The sequence below is a fragment of the Bubalus bubalis genome, chromosome 10 (assembly GCF_019923935.1).
Source record: "Bubalus bubalis isolate 160015118507 breed Murrah chromosome 10, NDDB_SH_1, whole genome shotgun sequence".
Classification (NCBI taxonomy): Eukaryota; Metazoa; Chordata; class Mammalia; order Artiodactyla; family Bovidae; genus Bubalus; species Bubalus bubalis.
The window spans coordinates 89211854-89239809 of NC_059166.1; the positions used below are offsets into that span (position 1 = coordinate 89211854).

General features: G+C 40.9%; 1 protein-coding gene and 1 long non-coding RNA gene across 9 annotated transcripts in view; one reads left to right on the plus strand and one right to left on the minus strand.

The window, feature by feature from the left end:
- FILIP1 (filamin A interacting protein 1) overlaps window positions 1-19775 on the plus strand; it is a 214003-nt gene extending 194228 nt beyond the window's left edge. For 5 of the 7 annotated variants that reach the window (XM_044924504.2, XM_044924503.2, XM_044924505.1 and 2 more), the window contains one exon: window positions 3216-4050. In XM_044924504.2, the coding sequence (XP_044780439.1) occupies window positions 3216-3422 (207 nt within the window). In that variant the 3' untranslated portion in view covers window positions 3423-4050. Of the gene's footprint in view, window positions 1-3215; window positions 4051-15875 lie in introns of those variants that run through there. The other 2 variants (XM_006061996.4, XM_006061998.4) reach the window with 2 other exon arrangements.
- On the minus strand, window positions 5697-26470 carry LOC102395764. 2 transcript variants are annotated; one of them, XR_006542499.1, is made up of 6 exons: window positions 26119-26470; window positions 25053-25264; window positions 9752-9800; window positions 9080-9195; window positions 6990-7396; window positions 5697-6825 (listed from the first exon to the last, which is right to left on the minus strand). It is a non-coding gene; the product is annotated as an uncharacterized LOC102395764 (long non-coding RNA). The 2 variants fall into 2 exon arrangements; XR_006542498.1 differs by lacking the exon at window positions 26119-26470 and having other exon boundaries at window positions 25053-25938.
- Window positions 26471-27956: the final 1486 nt, after the last annotated feature.

Genomic DNA, 27956 nt, shown 5'->3' on the forward strand with positions numbered 1-27956 from the left:
CTTTTATTCATTTGAGCTAATTGTGAGGGATAATTTCTTTTTTTCACTTAAATCATGTGGACTCCAAAACCCTCTTGCAAAGATGGCCTCTTGCCACCTCAGCTTATGCTAATAATAAGGTTGAAAATTTGATTTTTAATGTTTAAAGTATTTTTTAAAATGGAGGCTGGAAGAAACTGGCCAATGTGCAAAAAAATGAAAGCTATTCCTGGGTTATATTTTTAGAACCTGAGACATTTGATATTCATTTATGTATGGTCATAGTCATACTTCACTTGAAAGGTAAGATTAAAAGATTATGCTATCAAAAAATTTTTATAAATTAAAAAAGAAGTGAATTTATATGTCTAAACACTGTATTTTATTAATAGTACAGTGCAGAGAGCAGGTGCTTGATAAATATTTAGTTAAAACCAGCTGGAAGGCTGAATGGATTATAGGAAAGTATGTCCAAAGTATAAAGGCCAGAACTTAAAAATAAATTCTGTTTTTCAAAATACCTCCAGTGATTTTCTTCATTTATTGGGAACAATTGGTAGATGAAATTATAGAAGATGATGTATTATTTAGATATTAATTTAAGCTAATAGACTAGAAATTGTGATCCCTAATCTCTGAGCAAGTTCTACAGCAGATATTAGAGTCTTAAAAAGACAGGAAGCTTATTATTTAAGTATAGAAACTGGCTTATTTGCCTGTATCTTCACTATAATTTACTTTAATTCTCTGTGCACAAGCATAGACCAGAACAGGCTTCAAAGAGTGAAGTACTTACAAACTGCTTTGTTGGTCAGGCTTTTTGTTATTGGCTCTACAGAAGCTAAATATCATTCAGAACTGCTCACCCTTCTCAAATGGTTCAATACTGTTTTTTTAAAACAACACAGCATCGATTGGATTTTTTTATAAAAGTTAGCGGAGGTGTAATTGTTGTGATTTAGAGCAAAGTTTCCGCTAGAACATCTTATTCCCATTTTAAGGGTCAGATCGAGATAGCCCTCTTTTCTGGAATAACATTTTGGATTACTGGTTAAAGCCCATATGCAAGTAGAACTTTAAACAACCGTCTAAGATTTCTAAGGCCTAAATGCTGGCCCATGTACTTTAGGTAGATCAGCTTCCATAGAATCGAGGTCAACAAGAAGTTTGGGATGAATAGTGTGACTAGATCATTTGTGCAATTTTAGCTGCACTTTAGGCACCAGGTTGGGTTCTGACTGTAGAGAGGACTGTTGAAGTTCTTGGCTTGGTGGGAGAGGCAGGATTGGAAGCCACCTAGTGGTTCTGTGAGGGCGTGGTGTACAAAGGAACCAGTGGAGAAGTCTTCCCTGGGGGCAGAGGTGTTCACAGATAAGGAGAGAGGGCAGCATGTGCACAGGGCTGGCAGTGTGGGGAGACGTCGCATGGGGGACAGTGAGCCGTCCCTTTGGGCTGCAGCAGTCGAACCTGGGGACCCTGCAGGAGCAGAAGAGGAGATGCACACCGGGATCAGATGCTGAAGACGCATGTGTCTTAGTATGGAATTGACATTTAATCTCAGAGAGGAGGCAAAGGGAGCCATAAACAGGGTAGTAGTTTTTTAAATGACGGTATTTCTGTTTTAGATATGTTTATAAAGCAATTTAAAGGATCAGTTGGAGGAAGCAGAGGCTGAGGGAAGAGATATGATGGTTGCAGTTCTCTGAGTGTTGGATGTGAGCGTTGGACCATGAAGAAAGCTGAGCACTGAAGAATTGATGCTTTTGAACTGTGGTGCTGGAGAAGATTCTTGAGAGTCCCTTGGACTGTGAGGAGATCAAACCAGTCAATCCTAAAAAGAAATCAGTCCTGAATATTCATTGGAAGGACCGATGCTGAAGCTGAAGCTCTAATACTTTGGCCACCTGATGCAAAGAGCTGATTCATTGGAAAAGACACTGATGCTGGGGCAGATTGAAGGCAGGAGGAGAAGGGGACGACAGAGGATGAGATGGTTGGATGGCATCACTGACTGGATGGACATGAGTTTGATCAAGCTTTGGGAGTTGGTGATGGACAGGGAAGCCTGGTGTGCTGCAGTTCATGGGGTCACAAAGAGTTGGACACGACTGAGTGACTGAACTGAACTGAACTGATGGCTCAAGGTTCAGGGTCTCAGACACATGTGGGTGACAAATCAGGTGATTTTCAGAATGAGTGTGGAAAATGAGAAGAGGACTGAGGATGGAGCACAGTGATACCCACATTTAGAAGGCAGGCAAACTGGAACTGGAAGCCATTTTGAGAATGAAAAGGAGTCAGGGACACGAGGGCGATGGGTGAGACCCAAGTGAGATATCACAGCAGGAGAGTTTTAGGAACTCCTTCAAGAAGGAATCATCTCTTATGTTGTTGGAAGAGGGTGTTTGCTATGACCTGTGTATTCTCGTGGCAGAACTCTGTTAGCCTTTGCCCTGCTTCATTTTGCACTCCAAGGCCAAATTTGCCTATTAATCCAGGTATCTCATGACTTCTACTTTTGCATTCTGATCTCCTTTGATGAAAAGGACATCTCTTTTTGGTGTTAGTTCTAGAAGGCTTGTAGGTCTTCACAGAACCTGTTAACTTCAGCTTCTTTGGCATCAGTGGTTGAGGCATAGACTTGGATTCCCATGGTGTTGAATGGTTAGCCTTGGAAATGAACCGAGGTCACTGTGTTGTTTCAAGAAGGAGGGTGTAAGGAAATCCCCTGGCGGTCCAGTGGTTAGGACTCCACGGTTCTGCTGCAGAGGGCATGGGGTCTGATTCATGATCAGGGAACTTAGATCTAGCATGCCCTGTCATAAGGCCAAAAAAACAAAAGGGAGGATGTGGTCAACAGTGACAAAAAAGAGAAGAGTTAGCCTCATTAGGAGGGGAAAGGAGAGCTGCTTCATCTAAAGGAAGTGGAGGTGGTTTGAGGACAGGAGGGATACAAATGCCCGAGTGTATGCAGGGTGGCCTATAGTTTTTCTGTGAAACAGGAGTGAAAGTCGGGGGCTTGAGAACAGAAAGACACTGGGCATAGATGTTCAAGGAGAGGGAAAAGGGGAAAGTGGACTAGACTGCAAGCAACTCCCAACTTTCTAACAACAATCTTCTCTGGGGCGGACTCATCTGTGGGTGGTCCTGTGGTGTGCTTATGTTCAGATGATGCCATTTCCAGGGGGAGACTCACCAACGTGGCCCTTGTGTCTCTGTCTTTTCTTCTCTTGCAGTCGGGACAAGACGGGTCAGCCCAGCGGCCTACACCCACCCGCATTCCTATGTCAAAAGGTATGAAAGCAGGAAAGCCAGTAGTGGCAGCCCCAGGAGCAGGAAATCTGACCAAATTCGAGCCTCGAGCTGAGACTCAGTCTATGAAAATAGAGCTGAAGAAATCTGCAGCCAGCAGCGCTACCTCTCCTGGAGGGGGGAAGGGCTGAGGGCAGTGGCGGAGGGGGTAGGTCGAGCAGATGCTACTGCTGCTGTCTGTCCCTGCCCACTCGCTGTGTGTACTAACTGGAGTTTTCGATACCTTGTTCATAAAATAATCAACTAATAGCCATGTGTCTTTCCTATTTTGTGGATTTGTTTTGAGGCCGGGACATAGAACTCACTAGCAAAACTACTGTATGTTACGCGCCTGGTGGAGAATGCTGGGCCTGAGGCAGGGCCTGACCTCTAGAGCCATTTTTGCTTCGAGAAGGTAGACTCATCAGTTGAACCAGTAAGATTGGGGTTGGGGGGTGGGGAGTAGGGGCTGGATCACCACCTCTCCAAAGCCACTGCCGTATTTCCTAATTGTAAATGAAATTAAGTAGGCCTTGTTCCACCATAATTATTTTGCAAAAGCTCTTTTCTGAAATAGGAAATAGTTTACCAATTGTCATTTGCTTCTATCGAACTCCAAATTTGCTTCATGTGCAGGAAACAAACAAAAAGCAGAAGCCATCTCCTAGTTATTACAGGGCCCGGGCCTCTAAAGGTTTGCAAAAACAAAGCCCTGAAGCCAATTTCAGGGAACAATTTGAATGTGAAATAAAATGGAAATAATATATGGAATTCTAAAAACAGAGTTTTACTTATTTGTGTGTGTCTGTGTGTATTGTAAAGATTTTGGAATTTTAGAACCATTAATGTCAGACTCACGCTCTATTCAAGTGTGCAGTTGATTTAAATTGTGGAGTGGTGCTGCCAAGTGGCCATTTATAACTCAACAGAGATTGTAATGCATAGAGAATAGGGGTCAGTAAATTTTGATACTTTGTTGCCAAGACATAAAATGACATCATGCAAAGCTTAATTGAATTTAAACATTTTCACAGTCAAGTACTTTGCAAGTTCAGTACCAGTTCATGAGTGTGTGTGTGTGTGTGTGTGTGTGAGTGTGGTGTGGTGTGGTGAAGTGTATTATTACTTGTGTTTGTATCATTGTTGTTTATTTTAAGCATGTTTTAATATGCATGAAGAGTGAGTGAAAGCAAAATGCTGTTGTCAACAAGATTAACTGCATAACCGCGTTGATGTGGATGTGGTGCTTCGTAGTCAGGTGACCACAAATGAGCTGATAACAAATGAGGCTGATAACCCTCAGCTTAGCATCTGAAGTCTCAGGTAGGCAGCACCTTTCCAAGTCTTTGAGCCAACTGGGTCAACTTTACAACACAGTAAGTACTTAGTTACAGGTTGCTATTTTCCACTTCTAAATTGTGAGGGTTCCAAAATCATTTGATTAGTCCCTGCTCTGGATATTTGTGTAAAGGTAGTGTTTTTTTTGTTTTATTTTTTTTTTTTTAAGATATATGATTAGTTTTTAGCCCATTGTTTAAAAGTGAAAGTCACTCAGTTATGTCCGACTCTTTGTGACTGCATAGTTTATACAGTCCATGGAATTCTCCAGGCCAGAATACTGGAGTGGGTAGCCTTTCTCTTCTCCAGAGGATCTTCCCAACCCAGGGATCAGACCCAGGTCTCCTGCACTGCGGGCAGATTCTTTACCAGCTGAGCCACAAGGGAAGCCCTTAAAAAAACAAAAACAAAACTGAAAGTGTTAGTGGCTCAGTCGTCTGACTCTTTGTGACCCCATAGCCTGGCAGGTTCCTCTGTCCCTGGAATTCTGTCCAGGCAAGAGTTCTGGAATGGTTAGCCTTCCCTTCTCTAGGGAATCTTCCTGACCCTGGAATTGAACCTGGGTCTCCTGCATTGCAGGCAGATTCTTTACCATCTGAGCCACTAGGGAATCATTGAGCTTCAGGGTAAAGAGACTGTCTTCTGAGTTCTTTCCACACCGGACTTCCTGTTTCCTGTAGAACCTGGACTCAAATTGTGGATGAAGGAGGTAGACCCGTCTCCGTATTCACACTCACTTAATTAGATCACTGTAGCCGACAGCTCAGTTCTCAGCAAACATATTTTAAAACGTTAAGCAACCATGGTCGACATGCCCTGATAAGGGAATTTCAAGGTAGAAGAATAGGGAGAATGAGAAAAAAAGAAAACACGAACTTTCTGAACACGTTTAAACTAGAGATCTTGCCATTTGGAATATCGACTTGTGTTCTTTCAAAAGGGAGCGCCCCTCTTTTGTAGAGTGGACATCATCCCCTTCAAAAACAAAGATGCTCCACTGTTATTCAAATGCCTCCCTGGCATCTAGGCTGTGTCGTGTTGTTGTACCATAACATGTTGTATTTGAACAAACGGAGGAGTCCAGAGAATGAAACGCTGCATTTTTTTTATTCTACCTGCCATTCTTCAGTGACCTCCTAATCAACTGTTGCTGCTGCTGTTTTGCTTTTTCACCTGCACACATCACGCTTACAGGGGTTCTGCCCGGAAGCTCATTCCATCCACAGGGAGGGCCCAGAAGATGCTTAACCATGCATGGACAGGATGTTTATACATCTGGGTCTTGGGATACAGCCCGCTAAGAAAACTTGGCGGCACCACACATATTCGCTTTTCAGAAATGATAAAGAGCAACCGCTGTGGCAGTTTTCCTTTGTAATTTTAGCTCCAACTCAACGTTGATGGGCTAGCTTTGTTTTAAACTGCATATTAGAAGTGACATCCGCTGGGGGTTGGAGGTGGAGGATTCGGTGCACTCCAACTTTGGCTTCCATGTGTGAATTTAATGTTTTTGTTTTTGTTTTTGTTTTAAGATGCATGTGCTTTTGTAAGAGTGAATGGGGTGAAAAGGTGAGAGGTTTTTTTCCCTTCTGTTCTGGAACAAAGTATTGTGTATCAGGGATCTCACCAGGGCTACTGTGAACAGATGCCATCAGATCTCATCCTGGGAGGGAGATGGGTACCATTGCCACAGATTACAATGTGGGGACACATGGGGCCCCATTCACAGAGCTACACAGCAGCCCTGGTCTTGTTGTTCTTCAGTCCCTAAGTCCTGTCTGACTCTTTGCAACCCCATGGACTGTAGCCCACTAGGCTCTTCTGTCCATGGGATTTCCCAGGCAGGAATACTGGAGTAGGTTGCCATGCCCTCCTCCAGGGGATCTTCCTGAGCCAGGGATTGAACCTGCATCTCCAGCAGCTTTTGCATCGGCAGACAAATTCTTTACCACGGACCATCATAGTATGCAGAAACAGCCGACACACACAAATGATCATCTTCACCCCTCTGCTCTTTCAGCTTCCCTTTTTCACCTGTTACGTCCACACAAGACATCAATGCACCGGCCCCTTCCATCTCAGCACAATTCTTCCTTCACTTGTATCATCCTCTCTGGCGAGTTACTCCTCTGTCTTCCCTGACCCGTGGAGCCATTGACAGGATGCTCAAGCTTGTCTGCCTCCGCTTCCCACTTATTCTTTAATGGAGCCTTATTTCTGTTAAAGTAATTCGTACACATAGTTAAAATATCAGTCAACGCTAAAAGACCATATGGCACCCAGGATCTGTGACCTGGCTCCTGACCGCCCCGCCCTGCCTGCCCCCCAGCTGAACTCCCACCCCCAGGCCCACAGAATGCCTTGTAGAACAGCCAGCTCACCTTCGCTTGACTTGCTCGACTTGCTTCCTCTCCGTGGAAGCTGCCCTTCCTCTGGCATCTCCTTTGGGTGGTTCTGTCTTTCTCTCTCCAAAGTCTCTTTTAAAAGCATCGCCCTCCGTGAAGGCGTGGCGGTGGTGGCTGGTGGCGGCTTAGTCACGAGTCTTGTCACAGACAGATCATTATTTCAGAATCTAAGTCAAGGTTTAAAGCCTGTCCTATTTTTTTTTTTTTTTACATTTTTACAGAAAATGTTGTCAACAAAACAAAACCAGGCACTTTACCGTAGAGGAGAAAACCAGCAGTTGAAGGATGGCTAGGAGTTAGAGAAGAGAGAGGCATCCTTGCTTCCTCTTTGGTCTGCAGTACAAACCTGTGAGAATGATGGGGAGGATGCCAACACTTCATGCCTGAGAACACAGAGGGAAAGAGTGGGTGGAATTAGGGGAAAATCCAAGCGCTGCCATTCTGGGTGGTGTAAGTTACTTCTGTTTCCCTTCAAAGGCACCGTGGCAGGTGGTTGCTGTTCAGTTGCTAAGTTGTGTCCGACTTTGTGACCCCATGGACTGCAGCACACCAGGCTCCTCTGTCCATCACCATCTCCTGGAGTTTGCTCAAACTCATGTCTATTGAGTCAGTGATGCCATCCAACCATCTCATCCTCTGTCATCCCCTTCTCCTCCTGCCTTCAATCTTTCCCAGCATCAGGATCTTTTCCAAAGAGTTGGCTTTTTTCATAAGGTGGCCAGAGTATTGGAGCTTCAGCTTCAGCATTAGTCCTTTCGATGAATATTCAGGACTGGTCTCCTTTGGGATGGACTGGTTGGATCTCCTTGCTGTCCAAGGGACTCTCAAGAGTCTCCTCCAACACCACAGTTCAAAAGCATCATTACCATAGAAGGTAATGGATTCAAAACAAACAGGAGTCCCAGATTGGGAAGTTCTCACCTCTGAAGCCATCATGTGTGTGAAGAACTAAGGGGACCTGAGAGCTTCTTGTGAATTATAAACATACTTGAATGAATTACGAATGGCTCATCCTTTCTGAGTCCCCTAGAGGGGTTCAGGAAAGAAAAGGTTTCAGGTCATTCGTCATGCTCTTTAGTTTCATGCTGGACCCTCCAAAAGAGATCAGAGAGGCTGTCCTTTTAAAGGACTGAACACCACCACCATATGCAGGATTTAGATTGCAGATAGTTATTAAGGTGAACAGGGAGAGAAGGTGGATTGCTGAACGGACATAGGACTGACCAGAGATCAGAGGAAAACAGTGTAACCTTTGGCAAACCACTTCACCTTGGCTTACGGCTTACATTTAGCTATTATCTGTTATGATTCTGACATTCCTGCTTATAGTGATAATACGATATGCTTCACTCTTGTTCAGTAAGCAGTTTAAAAGATTCTGTCATAATGCTTTTCCTAAAAACTAATAGTTAATTGCTTACCCAGTAAAAATAGTTTTGACCTCTTTACTTGTGTTAATACTATGTATGTGTAATGGATAGAATTGCAAAGTCAAGGACTATTTAGAAATGAACCAGACTTTAGAAGTCAACAAGATAACTATCCCTATTATTAAAGATGGAAACAAAATCAAAACAAAAAAAACCCAAGGCTTAGAGTGTCTATCTTCTCAATGATGAAACCAGGGTTTCAGTTTCTTCTAGTACCTTATTCATGATTTCATATGATGAAACTACTTCAAATGAGCAAAGTGTATATTCATCTATAGATAAAAATACCCACTCAATGGGCCAAAATAATATTGCCAAAGGTTTTGAGATATTGAGCTATCTACACAGAAACTCTTGGGACTTCCCAGGTGGCGCTAGAGGTAAAGAACCTGCCTGCAGTGCAGCAAATGCAGGTTCAATTCCTGGGTTGGGAAGATCCCCTGGAGGTGTGCATGACAACCCACCCCTGTATTCTTGCCTGGCGAATTCCATGGACAGAGGAGGCTGGTGGGCTGCAGTCCATGGGGTTGCAGAGTCAGACACAACTGAAGTGACTTAGCATAGTAGCACAGCATAGCACATGGTAACTCTATGTTAAAGTTCTCAGAACAGCACTTTGATAAATATTGGCCTTACCTAAAAATCACAGCTGCCACTCAATTTTCATACGTAATGTTGTATTCCATGCCATCCTGTGATCAGTTGTAGACTTATGTCAACCTAAGTTGATCTCAGCATCCAGCATCTAGCACCTGTGTCCAAAAGGTAGAACCTGAGCACACTTAGCTCAAGGACTTAACTATTTTCTAACCATTTACTTTTATTTATAATTAATGTTGCCTATGGGATAACGGGGCTTCCCAGGTGGCTGGGCTTCCCAGATGGCGCTAGTGGTAAAGAACACACCTGCCAATGCAGGAGACATATGAGATGCAGTTTCAATCCCTGGATTAGACAGATCCCCTGGAGGAGGGCATGGAAACCCCCTCCAGTATTCTTGCCTGGGAAATCCCATGGACAGAGGAGCCTGGCAGGCTACAGTTCATAGGGTTGTAAAGAGTTGGTCATGACTGAAGTGACTTATCAGGCATGCACACATGGGATAACTAGTTCCAATTTATTTGTATCTGGGGAACAGTAATCTGTGTGAGAGAGAACAACCAGCTTGCCTGAAAAAGAAGCTATCAGTCATAACTGTGATGATTAGTAACTTCTGCCACCTAGGAGCAGGGAGGGGATTGGGGAGGTGAGGACTTGGTCTGATGATGGAGTGGGAAATGTTCTGGAAGGAAACAAATAAACTCTTACGTGGTTGAGAAACCTCCAGAGACCTTGTGTCATCTGCTTCAAAAGTTTCCTGAAACAAACGACAGAACTGATTAGCGGAAGTGTTTTTAATTAGTTGAGCTGAATCCAAAAGAGGGACTACAAGTCCAAGTCCACAGAGGAAGTTTATTGGACTTCCTATTTAAAACAGATGTTTTATCAGAACTCTGATTAATGTCTGAATGTGATAATAACAAGACTGAATACAAAAGCAGTTTATTAAACCTTAAAAGTAAACAATATCCAGGCACTCCTACTTCTAAAAGGTATAGAGAACTAGGACATTTTTGCAGGAGGGCAGGCAGCAAGTTCAAAGCTGGGGTTTGGTAGAAGGAAACTCCAGGAAGAAGGAAGAAAGTAGGAAGAAGAGTGGAGCCCTAAGTCAGCGTCTGGCTCTCTAGGCAGATCCCCTGGGAGCAGGGGCCATGGAACAGGGGAACAAGCCATCCACCAGCCAAGTTGATGCAGAAACCAACAGAAACCGTTTCCTGTAACTTAGTGTGTGGTTTCCTGTGAATGAAGCAGCCCTTCTTTACTAATGCAAAGTCCTGCTACAAGTCAAACTTTTGCTCTGGTGGGTGAGTTTGGAGGCTTTCTAAGTGATGTGGTCTCATTTACTAGAGCCAATTTTTAAAATTTAGAGCTCAAGGGTTCTCTTGAGTTTGGCAGAGCATGAACATAGGCATTGGTCAGGAGGAAGGCACTGACTTTGCAGGGAATACATCTTTCTTACTCCTTAGCTGAAGGGGCTCTCCTGGGAGGAATTAGAATTTAATTTGTTGCCAGGTTGCCCCATGCTAGCACTCAAGAGACATTCTCCCCCAAATTTCCCCCCAATCCTGTCTTGTGTATATGGCTTTGGATCTCAAGTCATCTGACTGGCCAGGACTTTTGGGGATACCACCCATGGAGGATAAATAAGTCATGCTTGTAAGGACAGAACTCAAGTGTAATTAGGAATTGACAAAGGTCCACATAGTCAAAGCTATGGTTTTTCCAGTAGTCATGTATGGATGTGAGAGTTGGACCATAAAGAAGGCTGAGTGCCAAAAAATTGATGCTTTCAAACTGTGTGCTGGAGAAGACTCTTGAGAGTCCCTTGGACTGCAAGGAGATCAAACTGGTCAATCCTAAAGAAAATCAACCCTGAATGTTCATTGGAAGGACTGATGCTGAAGCTGAAGCTCCAATACTTTGGCCACCTGATGCAAAGAGCCAACTCTTGGAAAAGACCCTGATGCTGGGAAAGATTGAGGGAAGGAGGAGAAGGGGACAACAGAGGATGAGATGGTGGGCTTGCATCACTGACTCCATGGACATGACTTTGAGCAAGCTCAGGGAGGTGGTGAAGGACAGGGAAGCCTGGAGGGCTGCAGTTCATGGGGTCCCGAAGAGTTGGACACAACTTAGCATCTAAACAACGACAACAACAATGCATCCTTTCCATGGAAGTCATACAACAGCTAGTGTAATAAAAGAATGAATTCATAAGCCACATCACTTCACAATAATATCATGAGAGCAAACAATGTATTTAATGTGTTACCTGAAATTTTTTAAGAAAAAAAAACTCAAAGTAACACAAGAGAAATATATGATGGAAAACGTCTGTAAGTTCTTTGATCAACTGTTAATATAAAATTATATGTAAGAATGCAATGAACCCATGTGTATATGCTGAGTAAGATTTAGAAGTCTTGTTCTTCTTTCGGAGAAGGCAATGGCACCCCGCTCCAGTACTCTTGCCTGGAAAATCCCATGGATGGAGGAGCCTGGTGGGCTGCAGTCCATGGGGTCGCTGAGGGTCGGACACGACTGAGCGACTTCACTTTCACTTTTCACTTTCATGCATTGGGGAAGGAAATGGCAACCCACTCCAGTGTTCTTGCCTGGAGAATCCCAGGGACAGGGGAGCCTGGTGGACTGCCGTCTATGGGGTTGCACAGAGTCGGACACGACTGAAGCGACTTAGCAGTACAGCAGTTCTTCTTTCAATTAGAAAAACAGAAATTGTTATTAAATACCTACACATCAGAGGGCCCCAAATTTAAGTGCTTTGCTCTTTTGAGTTTGCTGATAGAGGCTGAACTGTGGCCTTTGGTCCTCTATTTGGATCTTATTCTGAGTTGACGACAGAATCGAAGATAAATTAAGATTTGCTGACAGAATTTATAACTTCAATAAAGTTGTAATATTATCTTATCGTCTTAAATCATAAAGAAACAGGAAGGGACTTGGAAATCCCACCTTAAAAAAACACACAAATAATGGTACTAATCCCTAAAGCACTTTTGCTGCTGCTGCTGCTAAGTCACTTCAGTCGTGTCCGACTCTGTGCAACCCCATAGACAGCAGCCCACCAGGCTCCCCTGTCCCTGGGATTCTCCAGGCAAGAACATTGGAGTGGGTTGCCATTTCCTTCTCCAATGCATGAAACCGAAAAGTGAAAGTGAAGTCACTCAGTCTTTTCTGACTCCTAGCGACCCCATGGACTGCAGCCCACCAGGCTCCTCCATCCGTGGGATTTTCCAGGCAAGAGTACTGGAGTGGGGTGCCATTGCCTTCTCCAAAGCACTTTTATTTTATTATTATTATTATTTTTTGCTGGCAACCATGACTCCTTCTGAATCAGACAGCTTTGCTGTGTAATGAGTCACCTCAAAATTTAATGCATTAAAACAACCTTTTTAAAAATTTTCTCACAAGTTTGTGCATTGGCTGGGAGATTCTTATCTGAGTCAGTTTATAGATTTGAAGAAAATGTAGATAAGCAAACATAGATTTAGTAAATATCCTTAATAAGTTTCAAATGATAAATTCACTGTCATATAGATCTTGTCTCACTATATTTAGAAGCAAAGTAAAATATGTCACTATATAAAATAAAATAACTTGGGTTTAATTGTATTCCTTTAAGTAAATTGTATGTACATAAATATTAAATGCCATCTTTTATTATTAAGTTGAATTAAATAAAATAAGCTCTCTTATTTGGCATTATCAAGTATTTTTGAGATAGTTTTTTTTAGTAACACAATCTGATTAATAGCATTAATATATAATACCATGCATGGATTACCAGTTTGTTACCTTAAAAATAATAATAAAATATAATGGTCCAACCAAGACATTGTTTCTATATATGGACTCTTTTGCCATATGTATTTTTACCAAATACTAATCTGAAAATCTATTATTATTATTTTATTGGAGTACAGTTGATTTAAAATGTTGTGTTAGTTTCAGGTGTACAGCAAAGTGAATCTGTTTTATATATGTATATAGATATAGATATGTTTCCACTCTTCTTTAGATTCTTTGATTCTTTTCCCATATAGGCCATTAAAGAGTTTTGAGTAGAGTTCCCTGTGCTATACAGTAGGCCCTTATTATTTATTGTAAATATAGTAGTGGGCATATGTTAATCCCAATCTCCCAATTTATCCCCCCTCGCCATTTGCCCATTGGTAACCATAAAATCGTTTTCTATATCTGTGACTATTTTTGTTTTGTAAATAAGCTCATTTGTATCATTTTTTTAAAGATTCCACATATAAGTGATGTAATTTGTTATTTATCTTTCTGTCTGACTTCATTCAGTATGACAATCTCTACGTCTATCCGTGTTGCTGCATATGGCATTATTTTGTGCTTTTTAATGGCTGAGTAGTATTCCCTTGTATATATGTACCACTTTTTCTTTATCCACTCCTCTGTCAGTGAACATTTAGGTTGCTTCCATGCCCCAGCCGTTGTAAATAGTGCTGCTGTGAGTACTGGGGTGCATGTATCTTGAAAAGCTATTATTATTACAGAGACTATAAAACTCTAGGATTAGGAGAAGACAAATCTAGGAATTTAGAGGTTTGCACACTTAAGGGGAGAGAAGAAGGTATCACAGTAAAACAAAATATTAGTCCTGCCAGGGACTTGAGAGAGAATTTAGTGAAGAAACAAGGCAAACACATTCTGAATTATATCTGCAATAAGAACAATTCTAGATTTCACTCTTTTAAACATATGTTTCCTGTAGTCTCTTAGGGGAGGAAAATGGGGAAGATACTTGGATTCTGTTAGGGAGGTCTGAGACCTATGTGTTTTTACTCTTTGAAAACGACTCTAAAAATTTTTTTAAAAAAACAGTGTTGAGTAGGAAATAGCATTTTAATTTTTAAATTAAAAAAGAGACTCTGATTTTTAACTACATAATATTTTATTTAGTGTTTTTAGTCTTTACGTGAAGATTTTAATTCATTTTTAAGTGTTGAAAAAAATTGAGGCTAGAACAACTTTCAAAAGACAAAATGAGCTAATGATTTTTCCGAGTTTCTGGTACAGTGAAAAATCACATATATGTCTTAAAAGTTTTGCAAAACATTCATAACTAGTTACTATTAAGTATATAAAACATTTATGTATTTCATTTTACTTTGCTTATTTGTTTATCCCAAATTCAATTCAGAAAGGTCAAGAGACGGAGTGGAAATATCTCCACCTAGTGGTCAGTGTGAAGTAAACCTCTAGGTCTACAACATGCTGCTGCTGCTGCTGCTAAGTCGCTTCAGTCGTGTCCGACTCTGTGCGACCCCATAGACGGCAGCCCACCAGGCTCCCCGTCCCTGGGATTCTCTAGGCAAAAACACTGGAGTGGGTTGCCATTTCCTTCTCCAATGCAGAAAAGTGAAAGTGAACTAGTGTGCTTCAATTTATGTTTGTGAGCACACCGCATACTTAGTCGCTAAATCATGTGGACTCTTTGCAACCCCAAGGACTGTAAGCCACCAGGCTCCTCTGTCCATGGGATTTCCCAGGCCAGAATACTGGAGTGGGTCATTTCCTTCTCTAGGGGATCTTCCCAACCCAGGGATTAAATCTATGTCTCCTGCATCTCCTTCACTGGCAGGCAGATTCTTTACCACTGAGCCACCTAGGAAGCCCTACATTAGTTTACAGGGAGGCAATACATTTTTCAGGCAGAGAAACCATTTGAGGCTTAGTTATTTCTTTCCTCTGCTGTTTATAATCGCAGCAAATGCAGGACCATGCTTCATTTTGCTCACCAATGTAGTTCCATGCCCAGCAGTGCATGAGTGCTAAGTGGCTTCAGTCATGTCCGACTCTGTGATCCTATGGACTAGAGCCTGCCAGGGTCCTTTGTCCAGGGGTTGCTCCAGGCCAGAATACTGGAGTGGGTTGCCATGCCTTCCTCCAGGATATCTTCCCCACCCAGTGGTCAAACTGCATGTCTTAGCTCTTCTACATTGGCAGGTAGGTTCTTTACCTCTAGGGCTACTACCTGGGAAACCTATGCCCAGCAGTGATGGGCATATAGTACCTCAATGACACAATGAAAAGAAAAAAAAAAAGATACATGTTCATAAAGGCATAAAGGTTAAGATAAAAGTGAAATAAATCAAATAAATATAAAGAGTACACACTTGTTTTTGCTGGTACTCTTCTAATTACTATCTCAATCTATTTTTATTTACTTTTATAAAATGAATTTCAATTGAAAAACATATAAAGAATTATAAAGCATCTTCCCAGGTAGATTATACAAAAAGAAGCAGAGACAAGAATGAGTCATCTGTACTTAGTGACTTCTTGGGAATAAATATTATTTTTAATAATATAAATATTATTATTATTCCTGAGAATAAAGATAAATATTATCTAGTGACTTCCTGGTAATAAAATAAATATTTCTTTATTAAAATTCAAGACCACAGACATAAAAAAATAAAAGTATGTGAATATCATTCAGAACAGAAATTCTAGGAAATAGTCTGGTTTCCATTATGCGACTCATCTATAGCAAAGTCAGGGCTTTCCTTGGGTAAAACTGATCGAATATTGTTAGAATATTAGACATGGTTTCTAAAAGGCTTTAAGAATTTTAGAGGTAAATCTCCTATGTCAATATAAAGAAGTAACCCAAGAATAGGACAGAACTTCCAGAGAAGCTACTGGGTGCATGCACCTGTTTTTGTTTTGTTGTTTAATGCCTATGGTCTGTTAGTGAAATGGTATGGTGTTGACCCTCACGTAAACTACTGATGTGAGTTTCAGTCTAATTGAAAATGCTGTATCTTTCTTCTCTTTATAGAAAGCATCATCATCCACCAGTTGCGTATGAACTCAAGATGAAATGGTAAACCAAGCACATACTGGGTGTGCGTATTTCCTCTGAATCCCTGTTGAATGGATAATATATCTCCAGCCCTCCACCATCACTAAGGTCCTCCATGCTACTGATCACTACTGGAAATAATTTCCTTCTTCCAGTGAATTTTTTTTTTGAGGATATAAACGTAAAAGCTGAAAATGGTTTTGCTGATAATATAAAAATAGGTAGCAAGAGCAATTCAATCTTTGTGTCAAATTTCTCTTCCTTTGGCAAAGCTTTCAGGTCCACGGGCACATGCTGTGTAATTTATTTTTATAATACACTTTGTAATGTGATTATTTTTTCCTAAAGTGTTTCCTCTTTCATAGTCTATGGCACATGTATTTGTAGACTACACTGTCAGTTCACCAAAGTATTGGTATTGGTGCATTCAAAATCGTAAGCTCTGCTTATTTTCTTCTATCAATTTGCTATTCCTGAAAAAAAAAAAAGAAAAATAAAGTACAACACTCTATAGGGTAAATTCAAGAGGTAAAACCAAAGCAGGAGGTCCTGGAAGATCTGTTATTATTGTTTGTACAATTCTCTGGTTCTGATCATGGTTCACCACTAACAAACAACACTGTGATTTAAGAGTTTAATTTTAAATACTTAAGACAGTTTTTTAAAGTTGCTCTTTCTGGTGTTCTGTGCCCAAAACCCTGGATGAATTTGTTTTCATATGGAACAAATTAATAGAAGGAGCTGTGTAAATTTTACCAGTAAGCCTTAAAGGAACAGCTTTTCCTGACAGTTCTATTGTATGTCTGTTTGCATTATGTACTTACATGTACAGGATGTATAATAAGGACTGTGATATTAGATTATTCCTCACAATCTATCCAAAGGAAAACGTGAAAATAAAAACTGACCTAGATACTATCAGCATTTTTTTAAAAGTGGTAAAAGAAATCCCAAGATACATAAACTTTTTTCTTGATAGCTAGGATTTGGACACGTTTTCATAATCCCCTATAGGTTAGATAATATACTCTTTAAAGATTCAAAGCACAATATGCATTAATCAAATCTCAGTGTCAGACCTGCTGTTGAATTTAGGTTTATGTGAAAATATGCATCAGTAAACTACTTGAAACTCTAATGATGTAGCTTTTTTTAAAAAAGATTTTGTTAATATGGATATGTTTTCAATAAGGTCTTTAAAAAGATCATTTTGAAGACAAATAAGGAGTTGACACATCAGGTTCTAGGAGCATAAATCATGTATCATGTCACTTTATTGAGATTAAAGAAAGAATGCTTGTTAGCATCACAAGGATAACTAGAAAGCACACAGGTAATACTATTGGCCCATTTCTCTGGTCCACAACATTACCCAGGTTCCTGAGGCCATGAGGGGAATACACACTGAATCTATGGAACAGAAACATTAGGTTTTAAGGTATACCTTGTGGAATTAGCGAGTCACATTCAGTAGGTATTAAAAATTAAATAACTGTATTTTATGTAAAATCAGTTATGAGTTTTGTAAGTAAGAGAAATGCTACAGTGGGTTTGTCTTAGCATGAATAATTGTGAACGAATCACAGACATGCAGGGCTTTCATTACTGATTAATGAAACTAGAGTGTGTACGTGTGAAGATTTTAAAAATTGTTATGGGTTTTGATTTCTGAAAATGTTTCTGAACTGGCCATTTCAGTGAGAAGGGGGTTTTATTTAGTATTGCTATATTTTTCAACTCACAGTTAAATTCCCTATTTGCCAATGCTTATACTTCTGATGGCAAAAATATTCTGATATACCACAGAATTTATTTTGAAGCAGATACCTTTCTTAACTTGTGAGAATTTTATTACACAAAGAGTGAAAAGGCTAGATGATAAAACTTTAAATACTACTTGATGTTAATTTAAAATATTACAAGTAACTTATGTATATTTGGATCTAAAGATTTTGTTTCTCCTGCATTTATAATGAAATTTGTAGAGGATGATAGTGTGATCAGGGCAACTCAGATGGTTGCTTTTTTCTGCCCCTGCTATGATTAAGTCCTTTCTTTAAACTCTAATGGAATGTGAGTGACAGACGAGTAAAATTAATCTAAATTAATAAAAAATTGTCTTGACAAAAATAATAAACTATTAAAAATGAATAGAAAATAAACACAGAAGTCTTTATCTAGTGAATAAACAAACAAGATCATAAACAGTCATACTCCAATGAAAGTGTGAGAGCATTACTTGCTCAGTCGAGTCTGACCCTTTGTGACCCCATGGGCTGGAGCCCACCTGGCTCCCATGTCCATGGGGTTCTCCAGGCAAGAACACTGGAGCGGGTTGCCATTCCCTTATCAATATCCAACTGAAAAAGCTGCCCCTGTGTTCAATCCTGGCACCATCCCAGGCTCACATAATTTCTATATATTTTATTTTAAGTAAATCTCCAATCATCAGTATGAATGACAATCCATTTTGAATGGAATAATTATGTTTTCTGAAGCAGAGTCATAATCAGTGTTTCCAGATTAAGGTGCATAGTTGAACTAATTCATTATGTTGCCCTTTTCTTTTTGATAGGAGAATGTGTTCTGACAGTATTGATTACAAAGATTTTTTTTCAAGTATTTCATAAAACATTAAGGTTTGATGAAGTTAGTTGTAAATATTCCAGATATCAGATGCCTGGAATGGTCACAAAATGTGAAGAATTAATTGTATCTTAGGACAACCATTTGAAAAAAAATCATGATATGGAATATATAGCTTAAACATTAACAGAAACACCAACACTATTGAAGTAACTCATAGCTTCTAAAAACTAGTGACAAAGGAAATATAAAATGGTGTGTTAAACAATGTAATTAATATGGTTGTGCCTTTTTTCTATATACTGTGGTTGAATTTTCCTGGAAATAAATTAAAAGTATAGCTAGAGTAGGGTGTGTTCATGAATGTGATGAGCAACAATTCTAAAAACACCAAAAATGCAAGATGGAAGTTTTTAAAAAAAACATCTGGCACCTGAGGCATATATGTGCCTCTGGACTCCAGTGCTATGCCTCTGCTAAAAATATTAATTAGAAGGCAAAAAAGAAGAACAATAAAAATTGCTGTAATGAATTCATAAAAATGGGGAGAGTTTCGTGGAATTATTTTTGCTTGCTGAGCACTAAAATTTTTATTTTCTTAAATTCTCAGCATTTACTACATAACTGATGAAAACTGTATTTGTTACCTAGAGAAAATGTCATATATTCATAAATTTAGACAGAAATGTTTATCGGTGCCATAACAAGATTCATTTTTTTTTTCTGGTGTTGTTTTCTTTTTGTTTGTTCATGTTATTTTGGTAATTTTACCTCACCATTCACAGATTTTGTTATTTGAACAATTCAGGTCTGTATTTATTTAGATTTTTGCTTTAAAAATATCAGATGTTAACTTTTCCAATATGAGAGATTTATAGTGTGATCAAATATTCTTAGAATTCTTGCAGGTCTAATGGATTTTCGAAAGCAAAGGATTGCATTAAAAAGTTTGTGAGCTGCATTCTATTTTCACAGCATTCTCAATTTTGTCTTCTTTAAGTTTTATTAAATCCATGAAAAGCTTATTATTTTTCACTACAGCCAGGTGAATTTGTGGATATATTCTTTTCTTTTCTATGAATGTAATATCCTACTTTCATTTTTTTCACAGGCTATTGAAATTACTAAACCAATTAAGACATTCTCTATGTTATTTCCCAAAGCCAACTATGTTTGTCAAAATCTCACCAGGGTGAGAAAAAATAACGATTGTGATACAAAAGCATTTGTGCAATATTCTTTTTTGAATTGGAACATAATAGTTATCAAATTAAAATCATTTAAAATGAATATTTGACCTTCTTTTTACTTAAAATTATTTGCTTTAAAATAGATGTCCCCTCTGCATTTCGTATTTTCTTTAAAATATGGTGTTTTTCAGTGTGAATAAACATAAGTCAAATAGCAGATCTCCCAAAATGAGAGATGCTTTTTCTCTGTGTTATATCATGGTTTGAGTCCCTACAAGACACCAAGAGATGGAACTGGTTACAGGGTTTCCCTTATCCATTAGCCTCCCCCAAATGCTTTGTTGATCAACATTCAGATACTTCCCACTGCCTTCCACTGTCTGTCTAAAGGTAGAGTGCTCAGCAGAGCAAATGCTCCTGAGGTTTTGCCTGCAACTGTCAGCCCGGCCCCCACATAGGCAGCTGGATAATGGTTTCAGAAAAGTGGGGTGGGGATGACGGTGGGGTTGTGCTCTGATCTCTTTATTTGCCAGCCTTGTGCCAGAAATGGTGGTCCCTTGCCATAGCCAATCTGAAACTTATCTTTGCCTTATTTGAGACAAAGGAATGGGTTTCTCTTATTTATTATTTAAAGATAAACACATATCCAAAAACCAGGCAAGGCTGCTGTCTACACAAAGATGCCTTCCACAGGAAAGCTGCAGATGTTAGGGGTCTTGACCACAAGGACAGCTCTTTGGCTTCTCTTCTTGGAGGTGTGGAGCCCTTTGGGGTACATGGTTTGAGAGCACTTGCCAAAAGACTCTTTATTTCATGACTTCCCGGGAGAAGGGGTCTCAGGCTTTCCATCATATATGCTCAAATGGATTATTGTCTCTGAGCCCTGAGCTAGAGTCACTTTTAATGAGAACAGGTGCTTCCCCTAGGTATAGAGAAACCAGAGCAACTTATCTGGGCTTTACGTTTGTTGGCAATAGGACACACTGCACGAAACTCTTTAATTTTTTCTTGAATGTCATTAAACTCCACATTTATAATTTGTATTCAGTGAATCCCAAGGAAACTATTGTTGCTGCTTAGTCACTAGGTCATGTCCGAGTGACCCTGGACTGTAGCCTGTCAGGCTCCTCTGTCCATGGGATTCTCCAGGCAAGAAGACTGGAGTGGATTGCCTTTTCCTTCTCCAGGAGATCTTCCTGACCCTTGAAAGATGTCAATCAGCTGGGGCAACCCTAGACTGCAAGTTTCCTGGCGCAGCCGGATCACAACCTGATCCACAGAAAACAGTAGGAACCCAGTTCTCTGCAGTGCCCAATTTTTTTAAAAAGATAATCAGTTCTTTAGTTTTGCCTGGCATTATTTCTAGCATCTCTTTCAGAGATAAACATCTCTAAGAATAAAGTCTTTCTTTTTCTTTCTCTTCGGGAGTCCTTTTTTTCTTTCTGCCTTATGTTGACTAGCACTAGGACACAATGCTGTCTCTCTAGTTTGACTGTAAGTTTCTCAAGGGCAGGATTTGCATATTCCTCAGAGTGAATACAAGATTCTGAATAAATGTTTGCAAAGGGCAATATAATTCCTTCTCCCAGCTGCCTTGCCTCATGGTTTTCCGTGACCATAAGCACATAGTCAGCTGGAGTTTTTCTGACTGACTCTCACTCCCATTTGTCTCTCCTCCTTGAAAGCGAGGTATGTGCATAGTCAAAATGGCAGGGTGCTTTGTAGGCACTTGGTAATTGACTCCTAATCCCAAAGGGTTGCTCCTTCAGCAGTGTGTTCTGGGTTAGATCTTCCTCACCAAATTGACTTGCCTGGTGATTCTTCCCTTGCAGAAGCCTCTGTACCCACTGAAGTTTTCAGAGGCAGAATATCTGGATGAAACAAGAGTCTCAATACTCATTGATTCACTCTGCAAAGACAAAAGGCCCTCATTTTATCAGATCACCAGATGGTCTAGGCTACCAAAACAGGAGAGATGTATTCAGCCATTTTTGAGCCACAAAGGAGGTAAGCACTGATTCCCACATAAAGCATTGGTGCAAGTAGTCAGTGGGACAAGGGGACTCTATAAGCTAACAAACCGAGCATCTCCCAGAAGAGGAGGGTACCAGACAACTCTGTTCATAGGGAAATTGTGACCTGCTAAGATTTTGCTTGAGAAAAGGAGCACGGACACCAAGGGTATATATACAGTTTTGCAAAACATTAATAACAAGTGTAGTATAAGGTTCAACTGTCTCTATGTCCCTTTATCTTTTGTTCTATTCTCCCCTGGGTGAAGTGAAAGTCACTCAGTCATGTCCAACTCTTTGCAACCCCATGGACTAGATAGTCCATGGATTTCTCTAGGCCAGAATACTGGAGTGGGTAGCCTTTCCTTTCTCCAGGGGATCTTCCCAACCCAGGGATAGAATCCAGGTTTCCTGAATTGTAGGCAGATTCTTCACCAGCTGAGCCACAAGGGAAGCCCAAGAATATTGGACCGGGTAGCCTATCGCTTCTCCAGCGGATCTTCCCAACCCAGGAATCGAACTGGGGTCTCCTGCATTGCAGGTGGATTCTTTACCTACTGAGAGAGGGAAGCCCTCTCTCCTGGGTGGAGAACCACAATATCACTCAGACCTTAGGGTCTATTTCCTCACAGTTTAGTTTTTGACATCATAAAGAGGATAAGGTGTGGTACTGCTTCAGATCCCCTATAAGACCCTGAGCACACATTTTATATGCCACTGACCTCATTATTTTTCAATTGTTTGTTGGTAAATTGTCTTTCTCATGCAAATTTGAGTTCATTCAAAGTAGATTAAGTTAATTCAACAAGTTTATTGAGTTTCTTTTATGTCCTAGTTCCCTTGACAGATATTGGAGATACAGCAATTAACAAAAACATCTCTGACCTTGAGAAGCTTATACCCAGTAGGAAAGACAGGTATAAAAATATATTTTTTGATACTACAGTAAGTGCAAGTATAGCTGCTGCTGCTGCTAAGTCGCTTCAGTCGTGTCTGACTCTGTGCGACCCCATAGACGGCAGCCCACCAGGCTCCCCTGTCCCTGGGATTCTCCAGGCAAGAACACTGGAGTGGGTTGCCATTGCCTTCTCCAATGCATGAAAGTGAAAAGTGAAAGTGAAGTCGCCTAGTCGTGTCAGACTCTTAGCGACCCCGTGGACGGCAGCCTACCAGGCTCCTCCGTCCATGGGATTCTCCAGGCAAGAGTACTGGAGTGGGGTGCCATTGCAGGTATAGAGATATGTATATATTGCCACGTGCTCAGAGAACAGTTCTTAGCTCAGTCTGAGGGGACAAAGACTTGAACTGGCCACTGTCCTGAATCTTGAAGTTTGAGTAGGAATTAGCTAACAAGGCAGTTTCAGTGGAGGAGAGGTCTGAATTCTGGGAGCACTAGGTCACTGAGTGTCTGGGTGCTGAAGGCAGTGAGTGCAGATTTTTCCTCCCAGGAGATTTGGTGACAATAAAAATGATGTGGTGGAACAGTGTGCCGAACCTTGTTCCTTACAGTGTGCTTGTCAGGGAGAAATCCCCGGAGGGCTTGATGTTTGTTGTCCTGAATATTCAGTTCCAGTTACTAAAATGGGACTAATCAGGCTCAGTAAAAACTGACTTTCACTTTTAAGTTTGTCTTATGAAAGTCATCCTTCAAGTATATGTTAAAGTTACTTTAAAGAAATAAATGGGGCTTCCCTGGTGGCTCAGAGGTAAAGAATCCAGCTGGCAATGCAGGAGTCATGGGTTCTATCCCTGAACCGGGAAGATCCCACATGCCACAGAGCAATGAAACCCATGCACCACAAACTATTGAACCTGTGCTCTGGAGCCCGGGAGCCGCAACTACTGAGCCCATGGGCCACAACTTCTGAAGCCCACTGCCCAAGAGCCCACACTCGGCGACAAGAGAAGCCGCTGCAATGAGAAGCCTGCACACTGAAACTGGAGAGCAGCCCCTACTCACCACAACGAGATAAAAAGCCATGCAGCACAGCCACATATAAATAAATAAATAAAAATCATTAAAAAAAAATGAGTAACTTAATAGATAGTAGTGGCCCAAGGGTTTCAAAAACAAACAAACAAAGATGAAATGCCTGCAATACCCATTCCCTCCAAACTTCCAACAACTTAGTATTTGGAATAATGGCACAAAGTAAGTTCAAGTCTAAAAATGGTCCAACATGTGATTTATGAGATTAAGATTTTTAAGATTCTACTTTCCTGCATCTCTTGAATGATTCTCATGGAGCAAGTAAAGTCTCTTTCCTTCATAGCCCTTCCCCTTTGAAAAAATAATTTCACTGTTACACATATGTCAGTTGGCTATCAAACAAGAAACTGTAATGTTGCATTTGAAAGGAAGACCTTATTGATAACTAATGGCACCCATAATTGATAATTGATGGAAAAATACATACCATGGGAAGTAACTGACAAGGTTCGACACAATAGAGGGAAGATCCCCTGGTGGCTCAGATGGTAAAGACTCTGCCTTTAGTGCAGGAGACCTGGGTTCAATCCCTGCTTTGGGAGGATCCCCTGGAAAAGGGAATGGCAACCCACTCCAGTATTCTTGCTGGAAAACCCCATGAACAGAGGAGCCTGGCAGGCTATATAGTTAATGGGGTCACAAAGTGTCATACACAACTGAGTAACTAAGCAAGCCACACAGTGGAAGTTATGGAGCCTGAGGTTTCATTAGAATTGTATTCGTCCATTTAAGGAGTGTGTAGAATTATGAGACTACACTTGATCTTAGCCAAAAGGCTGAGAAACGATGTAGAATTATGAGAAATGGAACTTTATTTCCTTCCCCAAAGTTCTTAGACCTCCTACGAGGAATTTTGGTGTCATTATCTTTCCTCTAATGAGATTAACCATTAAAGTATCTTGTTTGACTTGTCTTTCTGACTACTGATTGCGGTTATTCATGGATTTGCAAAATCTTTATCACAGTCAATGAGCTCAGGCTAATTAGACAATCTCAGTGTGAGAACAAAAGGATTTTCTTAAATGCCTATCTGAAAGTTTAGTAAATACCCTACATAAAAAGCAGAAAAAGATGAACTTTAAAAACAGTTTGGATCAAGTTCTGTTGCAATAAATACAAGAAATCAGATTATATTCCTGATGAAAAATTAATCAATACAGTAAGTCCCCTACATACAAATGAGGCCCGTTTTGAGAGTGCATTTGTAAGTGCAATTTGTATCCAAGTCCAAGTTAGCCTCGGTTAACTAACTAGTTAACTAACACATGTGGCTGTATAGTACTGTACCATAATAGGTTTATAATACTTTTCACAAATAATACATTAAAAAAACCACAAAAATAAAGAAAACATTTTTAATCTTAAAGTACAGTACCTTAAAAGTAGAGCAGCATGACAGCTGCACACAGGGGCTGGCATCAAGCGAACGGCAAGAAGAGTCGCTGACTGGAGGAGGGAGAAGCGGTGGGAGACGGCAGAGCCGAAGGATCGTCAGCGATGGGAGACGGAGGGCGAGCTGCAGTTTCACTCCCCCCTGACATTGATGGCACAGGTTCTGGTTCCTTACTGGGTTCGGTTCTGCCCATCCTTTAGAAAAAAATGATCCAATGACGTCTGGGTAGTAGATCTTTTTTCTCAACGTAGATGACATTGGATTGCATTCTGCAATCTTTGTGTGCCATTCCACGTTTGGGTCCCCTGCCTCAAAAACTAAGTGTCTCCTCTGGAACCTCCCTGGTGTCCAATGGCTGAGACTTTGCACCCAATGCAAGGGGCCCAGGTTTGGTCCCTCGTCCAAGAGCCAGATCCTGCATGCTACAACTAAGATTTCACATGCTGCAACTAAAGATACACACGAAGATGGAAGATTCTGTTTGCTGCAAATAAGACCTGGCACAGCCAATAACATACTAAAAAAATAAAATTATCAGTGCCTCCTCAAATAGAGAAAATCCCCTTGCCCTTTCTTGTGTCGTAAATTTCTTTAGTTACTGTTCTTCCTCTTGTCTCCCTTTGTTCTTTCTTTGGGCCTCCATTCCATCAGGTCTTCCTTAGTAAGCTCCTCGTGCTGCACAGTAAGAAGTTCAATGAAGATATCCTCTTGCAAATCTCGCTTGAAATAAAGATACTGTGCTACTGTGCTCTATACAGTACTGTGCATTAAAGTACACAAAAGCACAGCTACTTGCAGAGGATGCATGCACGTGACTGTGTGCCAGACACGTGACATGATTGGACACGTGAAAGCATGTTTGCATCTTTAAAACTTCAAAACTTGAAAGTTTGTATGTAGGGGACTTAACTGCAGTCAGTCTAAGAAAAAAGATGGAAAATTTTATTTGAGCCAGCCTGAGGATTATAACCCAGCAGTCTTTGAGAAAGCTCTGAGGACTGCTCTGTCTGGTAGAATGGTAAACTCCAACCCACTCCAGTATTCTCACCTGGAAAATCCAATGGACAGAGGAGTCTGGCGGGTCACAGAAGAGTTGGATGGGACTTAGCGACTAAACAGCAACAACAATTGATCATACAGGCTCTTTTAAGTTGGCTATCCTGGAAAATGTTATAAGGAATCTCAAATTAAACTTTCAAAGACATGAAGGCTGGGAAAGCATGTCAAGGGCCTGTCATGAGATTCTGCGATAGCTATAGACTTGAATGTATTCCTCTCTTCTCAAAGTGAAAGTGAAAGTGAAGTCACTCAGTCATGTCTGACTCTTTGTGACCCCATGGACTGTAGCCTACCAGGCTCCTCAGTCCGTGGAATTTTCCAGGCAAGAGTACTGTAGTGGGTTGCCATTTCCTTCTCCAGGGGATCTTCCCAACCCAGGGATTGAACCTGGGTCTCCTGCATTGCAGGCAGACGCTTTACCGTCTGAGCCATCAGTTCAGTTCAATTCAGTCGCTCAGTTGTGTCCGACTCTTTGCGACCCCATGAGTCCCAGCATGCCAGGCCTCCCTGTCCATCACCAACTCCCGGAGTTCACTCAGACTCACGTCCATCAAGTCAGTGATGCCATCCAGCCATCTCATCCTCTGTCGTCCCCTTCTCCTCCTGCCCCCAATCCCTCCCAGCATCACAGTCTTCCCAATGAGTCAACTCTTCACATGAGGTGGCCAAAGTACTGGAGTTTCAGCTTTAGCATCATTCCTTCCAAAGAAATCTCAGGGCTAATCTCCTTCAGAATGGACTGGTTGGATCTCCTTGCAGTCCAAGGGACTCTCAAAAGTCTTCTCCAACACCACAGTTTAAAAGCACCAATTCTTCGGCACTCACCTTTCTTCACAATCCAACTCTCACATCCATACATGACCACTGGAAAAACCATAGCCAGGACTAGATGGGCCTTTGTTAGCAAAGTAATGTCTCTGCTTTTCAATATGCTATCTAGGTTGGTCATAACTTTTCTTCCAAGGAGTAAGCGTCTTTTAATTTCATGGCTGCAGTCACCATCTGCAGTGATTTTGGAGCCCAGAAAAATAAAGTCTGACACTGTTTCCACTGTTTCCCCATCTATTTCCCATGAAGTGATGGGACCAGGTGCCATGATCTTTGTTTTCTGAATGTTGAGCTTTAAGCCCACTTTTTCACTCTCCTCTTTCACTTTCATCAAGAGGCTCTTTAGTTACTCTTCACTGTCTGCCATAAGGGTGGTGTCATCTGCATATCTGAGGTTAGTGATATTTCGCCCAGAAATCTTGATTCCAGCTTGTGTTTCTTCCAGCCCAGCGTTTCTCATGATGTATTCTGCATAGAAGTTAAATAAGCAGGGTGACAATATACAGCCTTGACTTACTCCTTTTCCTATTTGGAATCAGTCTGTTGTTCCATGTCCAGGTCTAACTGTTGCTTCCTGACCTGTATATAGGTTTCTCACGAGGCAGGTCAGGTGGTATTCCCATCTCTTTAAGAATTTCATACAGTTTATTGTGATCCACACAGTCAAAGTCTTTGGCATAGTCAATAAAGCAGAAATAGATGTTTTTCTGGAACTCTCTTGCTTTTTTGATGATCCAGCAGATGTTGGCAATTTGATCTCTGGTTCCTCTGCCTTTTCTAAAACCAGCTTGAACATCTGGAAGTTCACAGTTCACATATTGCTGAAGCCTGGCTTGGAGAATTTTGAGCATTACTTTACTAGCGTGTGAGATGAGTGCAATTGTGCAGTAGTTTGAGCATTCTTTGGCATTGCCTTTCTTTGGGATTGGAATGAAAACTGACCTTTTCCAGTCCTGTGGCCACTGCTGACTCTTCCAAATTTTCTGGCATATTGAGTGC